This window comes from Notamacropus eugenii, chromosome 7, assembly GCF_028372415.1.
Source record: "Notamacropus eugenii isolate mMacEug1 chromosome 7, mMacEug1.pri_v2, whole genome shotgun sequence".
NCBI classification, from domain to species: Eukaryota; Metazoa; Chordata; class Mammalia; order Diprotodontia; family Macropodidae; genus Notamacropus; species Notamacropus eugenii.
In genome coordinates, this window is record NC_092878.1 from 102,138,390 (window position 1) to 102,157,652 (window position 19,263).

The 19,263-nt window shown below is 35.8% G+C and overlaps 1 protein-coding gene across 1 annotated transcript in view; it reads left to right on the plus strand.

Annotated features, from left to right (window-relative positions):
- TRAPPC11 (trafficking protein particle complex subunit 11) overlaps positions 1–19,263 on the plus strand; it is a 79,162-nt gene that overhangs the window by 20,537 nt on the left and 39,362 nt on the right. Inside the window, exons 6-17 of the mRNA XM_072623179.1 lie at positions 3,625–3,724; positions 4,113–4,186; positions 7,241–7,337; positions 8,555–8,688; positions 9,183–9,330; positions 11,584–11,677; positions 12,899–12,978; positions 13,072–13,150; positions 13,266–13,320; positions 13,760–13,905; positions 15,077–15,138; positions 16,052–16,184. Of these exons, the coding sequence (XP_072479280.1) occupies positions 3,625–3,724; positions 4,113–4,186; positions 7,241–7,337; positions 8,555–8,688; positions 9,183–9,330; positions 11,584–11,677; positions 12,899–12,978; positions 13,072–13,150; positions 13,266–13,320; positions 13,760–13,905; positions 15,077–15,138; positions 16,052–16,184 (1,202 nt within the window). The remainder of the gene's footprint in view (positions 1–3,624; positions 3,725–4,112; positions 4,187–7,240; positions 7,338–8,554; positions 8,689–9,182; positions 9,331–11,583; positions 11,678–12,898; positions 12,979–13,071; positions 13,151–13,265; positions 13,321–13,759; positions 13,906–15,076; positions 15,139–16,051; positions 16,185–19,263) is intronic.

Here is a 19,263-nt window from a genome sequence, read left to right on the forward strand (position 1 = left end):
AAAGTATATACACTCTTCACAGCTGGAGGGCATGACCCTGGTGACCCTGTGCCTTATTAGAAATTAACAAAAGGTTTTTGAGGCCTATTAATGAGCAGGGAAGATCTTTAACTATTCCCCCTACCTACCATTAACGTTACATTAACATTACAGGAGGCTGCATGTGGAGTTATAGTATCATTTGGGGCATGCCACATTTTCTCGTGTCTGTATTTGTATGTCTCTTAGAGTTTAATTTTGATTATAGCAGAGAGGAGTAGTGTCAAGCTCAAATAGAAACAGATGCCTGCAGGCCTCATATTGACCTAGAAAACCCCAAATGAACATTATGTTGTGTTTTTCTTTAATTAAGCATTTTCCCAGTTACATTTTAATCTGGGCCTTCCATGTCATTGACACCTCTAGAATAGAGAATTTAATATCCCTTTCTGATTTCAGTTTAAATGTATATATCCTGTAGTTTGACTTTTGATGCCTGCTGTAGTTCTTTATGAAGAACTGAGTAAGTGCCATATATATTTTGGTGAGAGGTTGAGGTGAAGAAGGTATCCAGGATAGGGGGCCAAACCGGAACAATATTTTACTTCCACCATCCTGTAAAAAGAGCTCTGTAATGAGAATTTTTAACCTTTTTGTGTATCTTGGACTCCTTTCACAGTCTGTTGAAGTCTATAACCCTTTCTCACAATAATTTTTAGGTACAAAATAAAATACATGGATGTAACACCAATGCAGTACTTGTATGCATATTTCCAGGGTAAATTCGCAAAATATAAATTCTCTTTCTCAAAGACAAAACCAAAGTATTCAGATACCAGAAAGCCAATTCCACCATGGAACAAGGAAGTTTGTACACATTACCAATAGAGGGAGGACCTCCATTCCCAAGCCTTCCCTTCATCAGGCCTCCTCACAAACAAGCTCCCTTAGTCAAAATTCCTCCCTCTCTCACTCACACTAGCTGCTCTGCCTCAGCTCTGCCTCCTCTCTCTCACTCTCTCTCAGCTCCACCTCTCTCTTCTTGCTCCACCTATTCAGCAAGCTCTTCCCACCATTGGCTCCATGTGACTCAGGCTGTGAGCAGGGCCAAAGCTCACAGTAGGTCACATGGGCCTATTAAGGGGCAAGGAAGATCTTCAAATTCCCTTAACATTACAGTGTTTATGTTGAAATGTAATTTTCAAAATGTATATTTTTTTTAAAAGAGCCAGATTTCTTGATTCCAGGTTAAGAACCCTTCCTCTGCAGAAAGTGAACAGGAAGATAATGAAAGATTCCTATGCTGCTACTATTACTGTTTTCCTTACTTCATCTTTTACTTAAAGTTTCAGTTGCTGTAATAGTTTTCTTTCTGCTTAGGCCAGGATGCTTTCCTTGGTTAATCATAGTTTCTTATGTCTGTGCCAGACCTTGAGTCTCCCAGGAGTAGAAGGATCTTTCTGGTACTCAGTCAACAGCCCTGTAAAAATAATGCAGTTGTGGTTTGGAAACCTAAGGGTTGTGGAACTAGAAACTGCCAGCTCAATTAACCACAGGTTGCTTCCATCTATTAGGATTTGATTCACAAGAGGCAAACCCCTATCCTGGCATCAACTTGTGAATCTGAGGCCTTTTAATGAGCAGGGAAGATCTTTAACTATTCCCCCCACCCACCATTAACCTTACATTAACATTACAGGAGGCTGCATGTAGAGTGATAGCCTTATTTAGGGCATGCCACATTTTCTCATGTCTATATGGCCATGACAGTGTCAACGAAAAGAACAACCCCAAATCGACATCCCTCACTAGCTAAGTGTGTCCCCATGACAACAGGGAGATGCTGATAATTTATAACAAAATTAAACAGTGAATTAAAAAAATATTTATATTTAAGAACATGTGTGCCACATTATATGAATTCAAAAGAGGTAGAAGAATTTTCTCTGCCTTAAAGTTGGGCAATCTAATTGGGAGATGACTTACGTAAGCAACAACTTAGAAGCATTTCAAGACATAATGAAAAGTTAACTCTTAAGTGTTATAGAAAATAAAAAGTAAAAGATATTGAGAGCCAAACTAGTTGTGAAGGAATAATTTGAGTTACATCTTGAAACGAGTGAAGCATGGGAATTGTTCACTCTTGGTGGGGTGGGCATTTTGAGATGGAGTAAAAGCATAAAAAAATGAACAAACGTTGGCATTGAGTGCAAACATTAGTCAACCTGATGACAATCCATTTTCATGCTGTACAGCAAAGATGTTTGTTTAAAATAATACTCTTGTATCTAGATGGCACAGTGGATAGAGCTCCAGCCTAGGAGTCAGATGGACCTGAGTTGAAATTTGACCTCAGACATTTAATACTTAATAGCTGTGTGACCCTGGGCTTACTTAATCCCAGTTGCCTCGGAAAACAAAATAAAAAAACCAACTTAAAATTCTTCATATACCTAAAATAATACTCTTGTCTGATAATCTTGAAACTTTTCTAGTGTATTCTGCCCAAAAACTTTTACTTGTTTTTCTACCCTCTTTTACATTTAAATATGGAAAAGGAGGGTAGTAACTTGGTTTCTCACTGTGCCAGTACTATGCTAATTTACATTTTGAACCCTCACATTCAGAAAGAAGTAAAGGAGAGAGGGAGAAACTTGTAGAGAAATAATAAAATTTATTTGACTTGAAAACAGTGCAGGAATAAATATGTTATCTCTGGAGATAATGTCATACTTTGAGAACTGAGACTAAGTACTTTTGGTGCTTCATGAGATATTTTAGGCTTATTGCATATGAACTCTATATCCCAAAACTGTCCAGATTGGATTTAGGGTTTTAAAAATTTGCTCTAAATAGTTTTGACAGGGTAAGGCTTCTGGGAACCCCATGAGACAACTTTTCTAGCCATACATTATTGTGTCCTATTTACTTATTTTTAAAAAACAAGCTATGTAAGTATATTGCCTGAAAAATATAATTGAAAGGCATAATTCTTAATCTGTGACCATCTGTTTGGCCATTGATATTTCATAAAATATATTGTTAAATAAAAGCAGTCTTCAAAATGGTTTTAAAATAATTTCTATATACCCTTTTGTATTTTCTTTAGATATTTTAAACTCTTTGAAAACAGCTGCAAAATATTCTTTCTCTTTTGTTATAATAAGAAACTTAAAGTTCATTTCTTGTGTTTTACTCTGGTTTTTCTCATATTCCAGAAGGAGATTTCTGTTTGGTGCATATTTTCGACTTTCATTCAGTTTTTTCTCATTTTTCTCATTTTCTCATTCTCATTCTATAGATGAAGTATTGCAGAGATAGTTATTTTTACCTCCTTTATATTTTTGGGGTCCATTCTGAGTTTGTTCAGTTCACTGGTTCTTCCTATATACCCTATTAAATTTACTGAAGTAGTTAAAAAGTACAAAGTGTCTGTATCCTTCAGCTTTTCCAGATGTCTACATCTTATGCTATGATGGTGTAATAGCCTGAATTATGAACTAAATTTTTACTTTTTAAAAAATTACATGATTAAATTGTGAAACATGATGTACCATGGTACTCAAATCAGACTTCATATATGAAATGTTTTTGCAAGTATTATTAGTTTAAGGTGATTTCAGTATTAAAACATTTCTTTTGCAGATTAGAAAATGCCTTTTATGAACATGCACAGACTTACTACTACACTGAGATCCGAAGGGTAAAATCTCATAAAGAATTTTTGAACAAAACAACACACCAGGTACATATTCTGTTTTTTTAAAATAGGAAAATATTTTAATCATTCTAGCGTGAAATTTCAAAACTCATTTTTATAAAGAGATTAGTTTAGAATGTACTTTAAATCTTCACTTTTTAGTGGTATAAAATCACTCATCTTCAAGTGCAGCCAAAATTAATTAAAAATCTCTGTCTCCAAGCTCTATGAAGCTTAAATTAAGCATTTAGAAGTAGGATGTAACATTTTTGAAGCTCTCTTTCGGATTGCTGCATCAGCCCTTCCACATACTTCTGTGTTGTATATTTTAAATTATACTTTTACATTCACTTTATAGATATTTAATATGGTAGTTTTCTTCCTATTATAGGATTGTATAAAGTAGCAATAATTTGTTTGTATGTTTTTCTAGCTTTTATTTGTCAGACATCAATTCAAAATCGCTTTCTTCAGTGAACTTAAGCAAGATACACAGAATGCTTTGAAGTAAGTCTATGACCACTGCCAAACTTTTCCACTTTTTTTTTTTTTTGTTAGCAAATTTGAAATATTTTTTGTGTCCACCAAGTCCTGTTTTTAAAAGGTATGGGCACCTTAGACTCATGCTTAGCATTTTCGGAGCATGTCCTGAAGAACTATGTTCTTATTTTGGTCCTTTTAACATTTTACTTCTGACTTGGAGTACATTTCATAGTGGTTTATATTTATGTAATCTGAAATAATTTTTTTGCCTTTTAATTTTTATTTATAAACATTGACATTTTTTTCAAATTCAAAGGAATTTGTAGTGTTTAATTGTGTTAGCAACTTGAATTTTTTTCCCCCATGCATATTCCTTAATGGTTTTTCCACTTGAGCTGTTAATGAGACTAATTTCTGAATTAAAGAAATATGTAATTAATTGACTGGTATGATTTTAAAACTACACTACTATATGAACTTTGTTTTGGAGGACTCTAATTTTTTTAGATTTTTCTTTAGAATTTCCATGAGAATTCCTTACTTTATAGACAGAAATGGGGGAAGGGGAACATTCCTTTACTTTTAGAGCACGTTATAACCTTAGCAAGGCAACTTCATAGTGTATCTTTCAGCTTTTAGTCTCGTTAGATATTTTATTATTAAAAGTGGAGAGGAGAATCTGATGTGGTTTCAGCAGTAGTAAAACTTGGCAACTCACGTACCTTTTCCTTCCTGTGTATTGCTGTGGCTATCTGAAGAGTCTTGATGAGTGTATAGACCTTGCTGAAAGCAAGTAACAGAGTACTTAACCACAAAGAATTTAATTTGACACAGTTCCCATCTCCTCACCTCTCTTTGCCAAGCCTTTGAAGATGAAGAATTTATGCAGCTGACAATGGCACCTTATAGGGGATCAATAAAGCAGAGCACAAGATGGATTGTTTTTATAGAAGTGAAAGGGAGGAGGGATGGCAGAGATGAATATTAAAGAATAGAAAAACTAAGGGGCTGCCTTATTTGATTCTTGACAAAAGAAGACTTTATTTCTACCTAGGTTCAATTTGTTTTTGTCTTGATGTATGATTTTGTCATTAAGGGGTACTCCTGTTGGGGCATAGTCCTTTAGCAATGCAGATTAGTAAGTTTCTTTTCTGTAACTTACAGTCTTAGGGAATTACCTTGAGCACAAAGAGGTTAATGACTTTCCTAGGGTCACACAGCCAAGATATCAAACTTGAAACCAGGTCTTCCTTACTGTGAGGCCAGCTTACCTCCCAGATTCAAAATGTAGTGAGAATCAGATCAAATTCCTTGAATTAGAACATAAAAGGCTGATATAAAAATAGTCAGTTTATAAAGTTGGTGTGACTGCTGTCTTCCAAAACCTTTCTTACAACAAGGATTTTGTGAAACTTAAGTTTTTGTTCCTTTCTTTGAGAATCCTAGGAAGAAATTATTTTGGATAGGGAAATTAATAAGAAAAACTTAATTTATTTCTATGAAGAAGATCCTATTCTGAGATTTTTTTTATTAATTTATGTTACTGTTCCCATTGGGCCATCTGGGGTAGATGGCCAGTGTGCCAGGTCTTTTTCCCCTCTTCTTTTGTACATGTACTTCATGCCTGACCTTGTTACTCATCTCAGTAAGGACAAACCTACCTTGATTCCAATTCGTAGCTAAAGTATAATCTTTTTGTGTATATGTACCATTATGTTTTGCTTAAAGTTTTCACACAGGAAGAAATTCTTTTTCCTTTTTCCCCTCTCTCCCTACCCCAGAAAAATTAAAGAACCCACATTTTTATTTCAAAATTTTATTTTTTTTCCAATTACTTGTAAAAACAATTTTTAACCTTCATTTTTTACAATTTTGAGTAAAAATTCTCTTCTACCTTCCTTTTTTTCTCATTGAGAAGACAAAGCAGTTTGATAAACGTTTTACATGTATACTCATGCAAAACTTTTCCATATTTAGTCATATTGTAGAAGGAAACACAGACAAAATAAAAATAACGTAAAAAAAAAAGAGTATCCTTCAATCTGCATTCAGATTCTGTCTGTTCTTTCACTGGAGATGGATAGCATTTTTCATCATAGGTCCTTCAGAATTGTCTTTGTATAAAAGAACATACTTCTTGAACTCAAATTCAGACTTTAAAATGCTGTCATTCTTAATTGATGTCTGTTGTAGATCTGTACAAAGAATAAGTTTGCAAAAAGGGAAGTATTTTTCTATCCATATGATATTTCTGTTAAACTTGTAATAAGCAAGCAAGATTTATTATTTTGAGGTTGATTGGGGTTCTCATTTTTCTGCCTTTCTGATAGATAATAGAACTGTATTCAGAGTTATGATTTCCCCATGACATTTGTATAGAAAATCCATCCCTTCCCTCATTTCCCTTAACTAACTGTATCTTAGGGTTGCAAGCAATAGGCAATGATCCCAGTGAGATGAGGTCTTAGGAGAGCCTCTCTTCTCTCTGCCTCTCCCCTGTATCCCTAATTGCAAAGTGTCCTGCTCCTATTGTTCACAGAACTTAATTGATTCTTCTGTGTTAATTACTAATTATCATTTTATTCTCTTAACTTGTGGAGAGGTAGAGTCAGAGCCTTGTAGGCCTGAAGCCCTTGGTTCAGATCTATCTCTGATGTAGGCTCACTGTATGACCATAGTCAAGTGTCTCAGTGCCAAAGGCAACTTCTCAGAGACTGCATCCGTGGGCTGAGTTTCCACACCAGAGAATTCCGTATAGCATTGAAATCAAAGGTCCTGACAGAAACTATTTTTCATGAAATTATTGGTAATGGATGGTAATACATATCCATATATATACATAGTCTTACTCTTTAGTCAAAGGGATGCAAGGTAATTTTTTTTTGTCTATTATTAAAATAAGAGGTCCTTGTTTGAGGAAATCAGAGATGAGCATGATATGTTAAATAAGTTTTTGGGCCAGAGAAACACTCAGGAAAAATCATCTTGTTTTATTTTTCCTCATAAGTTTATTTCTAGCAATTGTTACTGTTCTTTATGATGTGTCTTTTAAAGTTAACTACTAAATGTTGTTATTAGGAACTACAGGACTGCCTACAATCTTGTACATGAATTGAGAGCCCATGAAACTAATATGCTGGAAATTAAAACAATGGCAGGATTTATAAACTACAAGGTAACCATTCTGTTTTAACCATCAAGAGAATTTTTTCCCCTTTCATTTAAAAAAGTAAGACTGTAAGGAGATGGTAGCAATTGTATAATTTTATTTTTTTTAAATCCTCAGTTCAGAATCAGTTTCTGCTTCTGAGAATGTGGAATTTTATTATCATCTCTTTAGTTTTATCTTTTTTCCCCTAGTAGACACTCTTATTCAGAGAAACTTAATTATGAATTATTGATTTTTCAACCATTGAGTTCCCCTGTTCTCTCTCTTTTTTGTCTTTGCCCAATTCCTCACAGAGAATTAATGTTGGAGAGACAGTGGTAAGAGGAAAGTTTTACTTTCTAGAGGTTTTTTTTTTTTTAAAAATTTGAGATACATTGTTTTTATGATTATTTTTAGGATTAAATACTTTCGCCATTCTGAACTTAATGCTTTTATTCAGAATTCTTATTGTTTTATAGTTATCTCTTCCATATCACAGGGGGTATGGATGCAGTGCTCCCCTCCATCTGGAAAATTGGCATACAATTTTTTGGCCATTCAGGGAAGAAGTTTGAATTATTATGGTATTAAAAGATAACTCATGTTGATACTACACAATACTATACATATATTTTATGCATTTCTTAGTTTCTGAACTTTTTCTGTGTCATCTCCTGGCCTTCATGTATTGTCTGTGACTTCTGCAAAACTTGCCCCAAATTCCCATTTAATTTCATCTACAAACACACAATAAATCGAAACTATGATAGGAAAAGTCATGATGTGGAAAGGATGACTGTATTTAGAATTGTTAAGTCCCTGGCAGTTCTAGGGATTTAATTTAGGCTTTTGACCTTTCTGGAATATGTTCTTGATTCTTGAGGGAGTGAGAGAGAGAGAGAGAGAGAGAGAGAGAGAGAGAGAGAGAGAGAGAGAGAGAGTATGTATGTATATGAATACCTTTATTTTTATCCATTTTTAAAATCCTGGATATATTTTGAAATCTAATCTTTGTTTTTGCTCTGTATTGTTATTTTTATCCATAGATAAGAACTTAAACTAACTCTAGAATTTTCATGGTAACTGTGCTAAAACAAATGAAATGTAAGCCTTTTTTTAAAGGTTCTTAAGGAAGGCTGTTTCTGGTTGTTTGTTTAGCTTTTTTTTACAATAGGATTATATAAAATGGGCGTGTGCCTTTTGGACACACTTTTTGACCCACAGGTGATTTTTGTGTTTTACAGATCTGTAGGCTGTGTTTCCAACATAACACTCCATTGGATGCAATTGCTCAGTTTCGAAAGCACATAGACTTGTGTAAGAAAAAAATTGGAAGTGCAGAGTTGGCTTTTGAACATGCTGCTTGGATGTCTAAACAGTATGTTTTTAATTTTAAAATTGATATGTAGGATTTTGGACCTCTTACATTGAGTTGGATTTAATTCTAGCTTATACTAGGGTTTGTTTGATGTTAATGCAAAGATTTTTAATTGGCTGGCCAGCAAGCAGTCAGATTTATTCTGGCAGTTGATGTTGGATTATTCTAGCTCTTACTGGAAACCAGTAGTTAATGGTACTTTTGAGACCTTTGTCTTCCGGGCAAATGAAATACTTGTCAAAAGCCTAGAGGGTCTTGAATGATGAGAACTGTGTACTCCATTGAGATCTAGTTTTATTACGAGAGTTCAAATGTAGTTGTTTAAAACCTACTATTCATATCTACTAGAGTTTAGTAAGATATTATAACGTGTTAAACTTAATAAAAAGTATAATTTAATTATAACCTGTCAAAAATTAATAGAAAGTCTTATACTGTTTACACGAGTAATTAGTGAGCATAAATAATTTTGTTTTAATACTATTTCTTTGAAGGTTCCAAGCCTTTGGAGATTTATTTGATGAAGCTATCAAATTAGGTTTGACAGCTATTCAAACGCAGAATCCTGGTTTTTATTATCAGCAAGCAGCATACTATTCTCAGGAACGGAAACAGCTTTCAAAAGCACTTTGTAGTCATGAGGTAAGAGATTGACTTCTATGTTAACTAAATTTTAAAGGAATAAATCTTTCATTCAACAACATTTAATCCTTTCTTAACAATGTACCTGGGACTGGATGTTTTTCCTCCAGCCTGTAAATATTGACAGTTTGCAAGATGTATCTTTTGAGGTGTTAATTAGGATGATTGTTTTCTTCCTTAGTATGATAGCTGATGTTTATCTAACATGTATTTTACAAAGCACCTTAGGTAAGTTATCCTCTCTGCTCCTGTAAATAATTGTATAAAGTAGGTGTGGCCGCTATCATCCCCGTTTTATAGAAGAGGAAACAGGCTCAGAGAGGGTTAGTGACTTGTCCACTGCCACATAGTCAGTAAATGACAGAGGCACGTTTTGAACCTAAGCCAGTGCTCCTTCCTTTCATGATGGCTGCCCCAGCTATTTTACTAAACCAGTGAGTTAGACGTTTGATGTCATTTTTTAATGGAAAACATGTTTTGAATTCCAGTTGAGCACTCTTTTAGACAAAACTATTTTCAGGCAAAAGTCACAATTTGCCTCTCCCCCAAGGGACAAGAAAATCATGCTTTCCATTAGCACTTCAGTGTGCCGCTTAAATGTATCTTTTTCTTTTGGTCAGGACAGTGAGTAGGAGTGGCATTTAGGGTATCCGAAAGAGGTTGAAAGGAGGGCATCGCTGGAAACACTCCCGCAGGATGTCTTTTTGGCTCTTGTCCTTCCCCAGGGGTTTTTTTCTATGAGAAAATGATAAGTTCTATGCTTTCACGGTTCTACAGCTTCTTGAATTTGACAGTACACTTTGCCTTCATCTTTAAAAATGCCACTTAGAAATTAAACTCCCTTTTACGAGCAGATTAAAAATAAGAGGGATAGTCAGTACCTTATCATGTTTGAAAGTACTTTATGTCGACCATAAAAGGGAATCATGGGCACGTCAAAAAGTCTGTAGTTTCATATAAAAACTATCTGAAAGAAAACAGGTTGATTACCTGTGTGTTCCAGAACTTGAAATAGCTTAAAATTCAGAAAGCCATTATCTGGCTTTGTCATTAAGGATAAAAAAAATCCTTTTGTTATTCATACATGATTCCAGTCAGTCAACAAGCATTTGTAAGTCCTTGGTATGCATTATTAAAACTTGAAATCAGGTTTGAACATGGTTTACACATTGTTGAAATTAGGATTTATTGTATGATGATGAATTAGAACTGAGCTTTGATTAAACCAACATTTATTAAGTACTCTTGCTTTGTGTCAGGCAAAGCTTGATTCCTTTTGAAGATTTCTCCTGTGGGGCTATTTCCCATTTGCCAAAAGAACAAACACTTTTTACAATGTAAAAAGTAAAAATTTTGATACATTTTTACTGAGATTGCCAAAGAAATGGTAAAATAATGGAAGTAAATGGAATTACATGGGTGGTATATCAAATCCAGAAAGCTTTATCAAGTTTGCTTTCCTCCACTAAAGTACTCTTCTCTCTTAATGTGTCCTGCATTCTAACTTAGATTTTCGAAGGCTATGTCAGCACATCGCAGGATCTAGCATCTTCTAGAAAACTAGAATGACATAGAATATGGCTATCTGATTAACTGTGTGTTCTTTGCCTGGGGACCAGATTAGCTAAGTTCAAGAAAAGCTCATAAATAGAAAGTGGGCTGCTTCGTGATCATTTTTTTCAGCCCCAGAAACTCAGGAAGACAGTTTGAGACTCACACGATTATATTTAGCATCAGTTCAGCAAGTGCCCACCCTAATGAAATCATACATCCTGCAAGTATCATTTTCATGAAACTGTTTTTCTGACCCTATAGAACGCTAGGGCACAGTGGATAGAGTGCCAGGTCTGGAATCAGAAAAACCTATGTTCAAATCCAGCCTCAGACACTAGCTTTATGATCCTGGGCAAGTCATTTAACCCTGATTACCTCAGTTGCCTCATTTGTAAAATGAGCTGTGAAAGCAAAGGGAAAACCACTCTAGTACCTTTGTCCGGAAAACCCTAAAAAGGGGTCTTGAGGAGTCTGGCACAATTGAAAATGACCAGACAGCAAAATATAATAAATTTATAAATCTGGTCCAGAACTTGCATTTTAAATTGTATATGGGTGTTTGAATATAAATTTAGTGTTCATATTTCTGGAATTTCTTTCAAGATAACTTTTTAATGCATATTTTGAGGAAGAAATGATTTGTAACAAAAAAAATATTCAGTCATCTCTTGTTTAATACTTTATTTAATGAATTTGCAGTCTTCTGTGACATATCCTAGTCCTGATCCCTTAGAAACACAGACAGGCACACTTGACTTTTATGGACAGAGAGCATGGCGACAAGGAATTCTAAGTAAGTTAGTCTTTTTATTTTTTAATTTTTTTTTTTACTGTGTTGGGGGGAGGAGGAGGGTTGCTATATTTTCCCCAGGGTAAATAGGCAGTCATCTCCATCTTCTGTATTTTTGGTTTTTCTGTACCCTAATTCTTTGTGAAATTAAACAAAGACAGAGTCTACCTCATCTTAGACTCCAAGGCTAACATCAGGCAAGCATTTAGAGAGTGCCTTGCCCCTCTAGAATTGCCCCTAAGGCTGGTGGCTGGCTGGTTAAAAACCCAGTATGGCTCTGTGCTTTTCTGCATACTTTTAACAGTTATGGGAAATGGTTCCTATTCAGAAGTCTGTTTGCCTCATGGAGACTTTTCTTGGGTAAATATATAGGCCAAATGAAACTTCTTCTTTCAATGGCTTATAATTACATTTGAAATAGAACTTTCTCTGGTGTTATAGGCCATAAACAATCTGTTGTCTTTCCAAATTTCCATAAAATATCTGCCATAGTTTTCCTATTGATTGTCAATGGGCATAAATATTGTGAAGGAGAAATTTGTCTTGTCTTAGGACTTTTTTTAAATGACATCTTTTTTATGAATTTATACTTTTCATTACAATTATTAGGCTATCTTTTTGAGATTTGTATACCTTGAGAATCCATTTATAATTAATAATATAGCTCAAGCATTTTTATAATTCACTACAAATTTAGTTTAGTAAATCACTGTTACTCTCTGCATGGTTTTTTGTTGTTTTGGAGATCTACTTTGACAACAATAAGTCAAATCACACTGAAATTTTACAATTTATTGTGTTTAACTCATTAAAATATGACTGAACTACAAATGACCTAAGAAATAACTTCTCTGGATTCTTTCCAAGTTACAGAGATCATGAAGATGATGCTTGTCATCTTTGTAGTGACTGTTATCTTATTTGTCAAGGAATTATCACATGAAGAAGCTCTGCAGAGAAGTGAATCATATAAACACAGTGAGGTTAACAGTAGTTCATTTTATCTTTCAACTGTATTCATTTCTAAGGATGAAAGCACATGGAGTCCAAAGTATTCTTTTCAGACCAAAGATCAAAGTTCTGAAAGTAACAGCGATTTCTTAAGAGTCTTAGGTGAAAGAATGCTTGTGGCTTTGTTAAATTCATTATGGAGGATTTAAGGTGTTTATTCATATCATCTTTGTGAAGGATTTAAATGTGTTACGGTTAAATGTTTTTGTTCAGGTTTTGATCTTTCTGATCCTGAAAAAGAGAAGTTGGGAATTCTTGCCCTTCAGCTGAAGGAAAAGAATGTCAGCCACTCGGTGAGGATTCTCCTCTAAACATTCATTATGTTCCTCAGGGTCAGCATTGAGCTGTTTTCTAACAGTATCCCCCTACTTGATTCTCTCTGCTAGGAAATAATAATAACTCTTCTAAGTAATGCTGTTGCACAGTTTAAAAAGTATAAGTGTCCAAGAATGAAGAGTCATCTAAGTAAGTATCAACTGTCCCCTTAGTTATATATGACTTGAAATAGATTTTAAAGATTGTATTTAAATCTAATAGGTTTTATTTTTGCTTCTGATATTTTATTTCTTTATTTTTATAGTGGTTCAGATGGGAGAAGAATATTACTTTGCCAAGGACTATAGTAAAGCTTTGAAGTAAGTATGATTATGACTAATTTTCAATAGTCATATATTGACAGAAATAACCTCATCATGAAATCAGTAGTAGTTTTTAGCAGGATACTTTGCACATGTATTAGAGTGGCTGCTAACTATCCTTATGTACTGCACAACTCATTTTCGTTAGTATTGTTCTAAGGGCCACCTACTGGCTGGGTGTCTGAATGGAATTAAAGTTTTGCCCAGCAGTCATGCATAGACTTTTGTGTTTTCATGTGAAAAGTCTTATTTGGAGAGTTTCCTAGGTTTTTTATGTTTATATATAAACTGAAAAGAAAGCACTTGAATTTTGTTATGAAAAATCTATTTTTTTTACCATAAATTTTAGAATTAGTGAAATGAGTTAGAAAAAATAGACATACTTTGTAATATTTTGGTTGTTTCCCACTTCATCTTGCTTTTCATCTTTCTTTAGATTGTTGGATTATGTGATGTGTGATTACCGGGGTGAAGGATGGTGGACTCTACTCACATCTATACTGACCACAGCTTTGAAATGTTCCTACCTCATGGCACAATTAAAAGATTACATTACCTATTCCCTTGAACTCCTTGGAAGAGGTATCTTATTAAGGAAAATTGTGATTGTGATTCACAGGAGAACCAGGAGAACTAGGAATGAGTAAATGAAAAAAGCATTAAAGCACCTACTTTGTGTCAGGAACAGTGCTATGTGCTATAAATAGAAATACATAATGAGCTTCCTTATAGTTGACTATGTGCTTGTTTTAGTGGTGATGGTAGGAATAGTTGGGAGTTTTGGTCTAAAGAGTCAAAGGGCTTATGAATAGAGTCATAGGGCAATTGATTATCATACTCTTTTCAAAAGCAGTGGTAGTAGTGACCTGATTACTATTCTAAGAGCAAGAGTAAGCTAGGAAGCTGAGAGGGGTGGTCTGTTTGAGGTGATCGGACAGATAAATATCAAGCTACTCCAGGGTTTTCTGCCTGATGACTAGATGGGATATAATTTGTTTTCTGGGACCCAACCTTCAAGATACAGTGGATTAGATGAATTTACACTTGCTTACTTATTCAATACTAGTGAAGACAGCTCAGTCCCAGTGTTGAGTTCCAAAGCTGAATGGATTTAGCTGCCCTAGGGAGGTAGGGCATAGTCTCAGGAGGGAGGTTAAGTGTACAGGATGGCTCCTCCAGGTTTGGTGGTGGAGACCATCAGCAGGGCAGATAGCAGGATTTCCAAGGGATTCCTAAATTAGAGTTTGGATGTTATACATAAAAATGTCATGGTTTTAAATATATATACGTGTATATATGTATATATATATGTATGTATGTATGTGTATAGTCACACACATATAGAGCAGAAAGTGATTTTTCACAATGAGGGATGAAATGCTCATGTGCAAGTAGAGTGTCCAAGTTCAGTGTTGTACTGAGCCATCTTGAAGCCTCACTTTTGGCACCTGTGTCCTTAAAGGGATTTTTTTCATTTTTCTTTGTGTCAGCTCAGGCATCTATGATTTGGTGGATGTGAGAATTCATCTCTAATTTAATATTTTTTAGTGTTGCATAAAGCTTAGAAAGATTAAGTCATGTGCGCAGGATTTTAGAGCAAGTATATGTTAAAGGTGAGATTTGAACTCTAGTTTTATTCAAGTCCAGCACTTTGTTCACTGTACCGTGCCCTCCTTTTAAAAAAGTTAGACATTTTTAAATTAAAAATTAATAACTTGTATGCCTTTTGTTTTTTTTAATCCTTTCATATTAGCTTCTACCCTAAAAGATGACCAGAAGTCTCGAATAGAAAAGAACCTTATGAATGTTTTAATGGTAAGATCTCATTTTCCTTCTCTCCAGATCTACCTTTCCACTAAACTTCCCTGTTTCTGTTGAGGTTAAACTCATCTTTCCATTCTCTCATGTTTACAGCCTTAATGTTATCCTTGACTTTGTACTTTCCTTGACTTCCATATCCAATCATTTGCCAAATCCTATTGTTTCTACTTGTCTTCACAATTTCCCTCATATCCATCCCCTTCTTATTAATCACAACTACCTCCTAAGTGCAGGCTCTCATCACCTCTTGCTTAAAATATTTCAGTGGCTTCTTAATTATTCTCTTATCTCTCCTCACTTTAATCCATCCATCAACCAACTGCCAAAGTGATTTTTCCTTAAACATTCTGCACGTCACTCTCCTACTCAATGATCTCTATTGTCCCTATTGCCTCTAAGATCAAATATGAATTCCTGCCTTTCATAACCTGACCCCAACCTCTTCAATCACTGTCCAAATTGGCCCTCTCTTACTCTCATGAACACTCCATATCTCACCTCCATACCCTTATGCTGGCTGTTTCCTATGTCTGTAATGCAGTCCTTCCTCACCTACACCTTAATAGAATCTCTCATTTCCTTTGAGACTTAGCTCAAGTGCCACCTTCTGCACAAATATTTTCCTGATCTCTTCCAGTTGCTAATGGCCTTATTCCCAAACTACTTTTTATTTATTCTATATACACATATATGTATGTACACATTATCTCCATTGATTACATGTTAGCTTCTAGAGACCAGGGATGTTTTATTGTGGTTGTTACCCCAGCATCTTGCATAGTGCCTGATAGGTAGTCATTGTTTTTTAAATACTTAATGATTGACTGACAAATTGGAAATCTCTCTTTTTTCAGTTTTCCTTTTTTTATCTAAAGTGAATACGTTGTGTAACTTTATATTGGCACAGAATGAAAATCCTGATCCAGAACCTGATTGTGATATGTCAGCTGTGAAAACTGCTCAAAAACTATGGGCTGATCGTGTTTCCTTAGCAGGCAGCAATATTTTCACAATAGGTGTTCAGGATTTTGTACCATTTGGTAAGTAATGAATGATTATATTCATAAAAATGATGCCTCTAAAGTTATTACGTTCAGAGAAAAAGGATAAGTATGCAGGCAAAGGAAGAATTTTCAAGCTGGTATTTTTCATAGGCAGCTGTTCTATATTTTCTGTCATTTTCATATTGACTTTTCCCCCATGACACTCTTCTTTTTAAAATTTTATTTATTTATTTTTAGATTACGACATTCATTTTCACAAAATTTTGAGTTCCAATTTTTCTCCCCATTTCTCCCCTCCCCTCATCCTATAATACCTTGCATTCTGATTACCCCTTCTTTCGGTTTACCCTCCTTTCTATCACACCCCACCCCTCTCTTATCCCCATCTTCTCTCTTTTCTTGTAGGGCAAGATAAATTTCTATAACCTATTACCTGTATTTCTTATTTCCCAGTTATATGCAATAATAATTCTCAACATTCATTTCTAATACTTTGAATTCTAACTTCTCTCCTTCTCTCCCTCCCTACCCATCCCCACTGAGAAAGCAAGCAATTCAATACAGGCTACATATGTGTCATTTTGCAAAAGACTTTCATAATAGTCATGTTGTGTAAGACTACCTATATTGCCCTCCATCCTACCCTTTCCCCCCCTTTTTTTTCTATTCTCTCATTTGACCTTGTCCCTTCCCAAAAGTGTTTACTTCTAGTTACTCTCTTCTCCCATTTGCCCTCCCTTGTATGATCCCCCTCACCTCACTTGTCCTCTTCTCCCCTACTTTCCTGTAGTGTAAGGTAGATTTTCATACCAAATTTAGTGAGCGTGTTATTCTCTCCTTAAGACATTTGTGAAGAGAATATGCTTCACTTTTCCCCTCTCACCTCCGCCCTTTTCTCCTCTATTGAACCCTAGTTTTCTTATCTCTTTTATGAGTGATAGCTTGCCCCATTTCATTTCTCCCTTTCTCCTCCCAGTATTTTCCTCTGTCACCCCTTAATTTTATTTTATTTTTTTATGGATATCATCTCTTCTGATTCAACTCAACCTGTACTCTGTGTGTGTGTGTGTGTGTGTGTGTGTGTGTGTGTGTGTGTGTGTAATCCCTCCACCTACCCAATTACTGAGAAAAGTCTCAAGAGTTACAAATATTATGGAATGTAAAGAGTTCTGCTTTAGAAAGTCCTTTATGATTTCTCTTTCCTGTTTTCCTTTTCATGCTTCTCTTGATTCTTGTGTTTGAAAGTCAGATTTTCTATTCAGTTCTGGTCTTTACATCATGAATGCTTGAAAGTCCTCTATATCATTGAATGACCGTTTATTCCCTTGAAGTATTATACTCAGTTTTGCTGGATAGGTGATTCTTGGTTTTAATCCCAATTCCTTTGACTTCTGGAATATCCTGTTCCAAGCCCTTTGATCCCTTATGTAGAAGCTGCCAGATCCTGTGTTATCTTGATTGTATTTCCACAATGCAGTGTTTCTTTCTATCTGCTTGCAATATTTTCTCCTTGACCTGGGAACTCTGAAATTTGGCCACAGTATTCCTAGGAGTTTATCTTTTCGGGTCTCTTTCAGAAGGTGATTGGTGGATTCTTTCAATATTTATCTTGCCCTCTGGTTCTAGAATCTCAGGGCAGTTTTCCTTGATAATTTCGTGAAAGATAATAGCTAGGCTCTTTTTTTGATCATGGCTTTCAGGTAGTCCCATCATTTTTAAATTGTCTCTCCTGGATCTGTTTTCCAGGTTAGTTGTTTTTCCAATGAGTTGCTTCACATTATCTTCTATTTTTTCAAACTTTTGGTTTTGTTTTCTAACTTCTTGGTTTACCTCATAGTCATTAGCTTCCCTGAACTCCACTCTCTCTTTTAAAGAACTATTTTCTTAAGTGAGCTTTTGAACTTCCTTTTCTAATTGGCTAATTCTGCTTTTTAAAGCATTTTAAAGGCTTCTTCTCCTCATTGGCTTTCTGGACCTCTTTTTCCAATTGAGTTAGCCTCTTTTTAAAGGTGTTATTTTCCTTAGCATTTTTTTGGTTCTCTTTTAGCAAGCTGCTCACTTGCTTTTCAAGCTCTTCTATGGCCTGGGCCCATTTCATATTCATTTTGGAGGTACGGGAGGCAGAAGCCTTGGCTTCCTTTTGACAGTATGCCTTGTTCTTCCTCATCTGAAAGGATGGAAGGAGATATCTGTTCACCAAGGAAGTAATCTTCTATGGTCTTATTTTTTTTCCCTTTTTTGGCATTTTCCCAGCCAGTTACTTGACTTCTGAATCCTTTGTCAAGAGGAGGGTCCTGGTGCTCCTCCTTCCCCCAGTTCCATGCTCAAGGCTGAGATTCAGACCAGCTGTTCAATTCCCCCAGGGGCTTTGGGTGGGGGGCGGGGCCACCACTGATGGCTGAGGTTCAGAACAGCTGCTCAGTTCCCCCAGAGGCTTTAAACTGAGCTGCCTGGACAATGAACCCAGGCTGCTTCTGTGGCCGCCATAGCCGTCTGCTGCCACCTGGAACCAGTGCTGGGGAGACCCTGTTCCCCTCTCACCCAGCTGGGAAAGCTCTCCCACACTGACTTTGGAGCTTTTTTTGTCGCTTGTGGGTTGAGGGATCTGGGACCCTCCCTGCTGGGAATTCTGCCCTGGGGGTCTGTTCAGATCCTGTTCCTCCCAGAGCCGCATGGCCCCAGAGCCACATGGCCCCAGAGCTGCCTGGCCAGGGCTGGGCTCCACTCCACTCTGGGTCCCATGAGATGGATCTTTCCTGTCAGACTTCCAGGTTACCTTTGGCTGGAAACCTCTTTCACTCTGTTGTTCTGTGGTTTCTGCTGCTCTAGAATTTGTTGAGAGTCATTTTTACAGGTATTTTGTGGGCTGTGGGGACAAGTGCTACAGTATATGCCTCTTTCTACTCCGCCATCTTGACTCTGCCCCCCCATGACACTCTTAAGAGTGATAAGCTGAAATACCACTACTAGATCCTAAAAAGATCATAAAAAAGGGGCAAAGAATTAGAAATTGAGGAGATGCCCATCAGTTGGGGAATGGCTATACTGTGTAATAGTATAGCACTATTGTGCTGTAAGAAACAACGAGCAGGCAGATTTCAGAAAAACCTGGAAA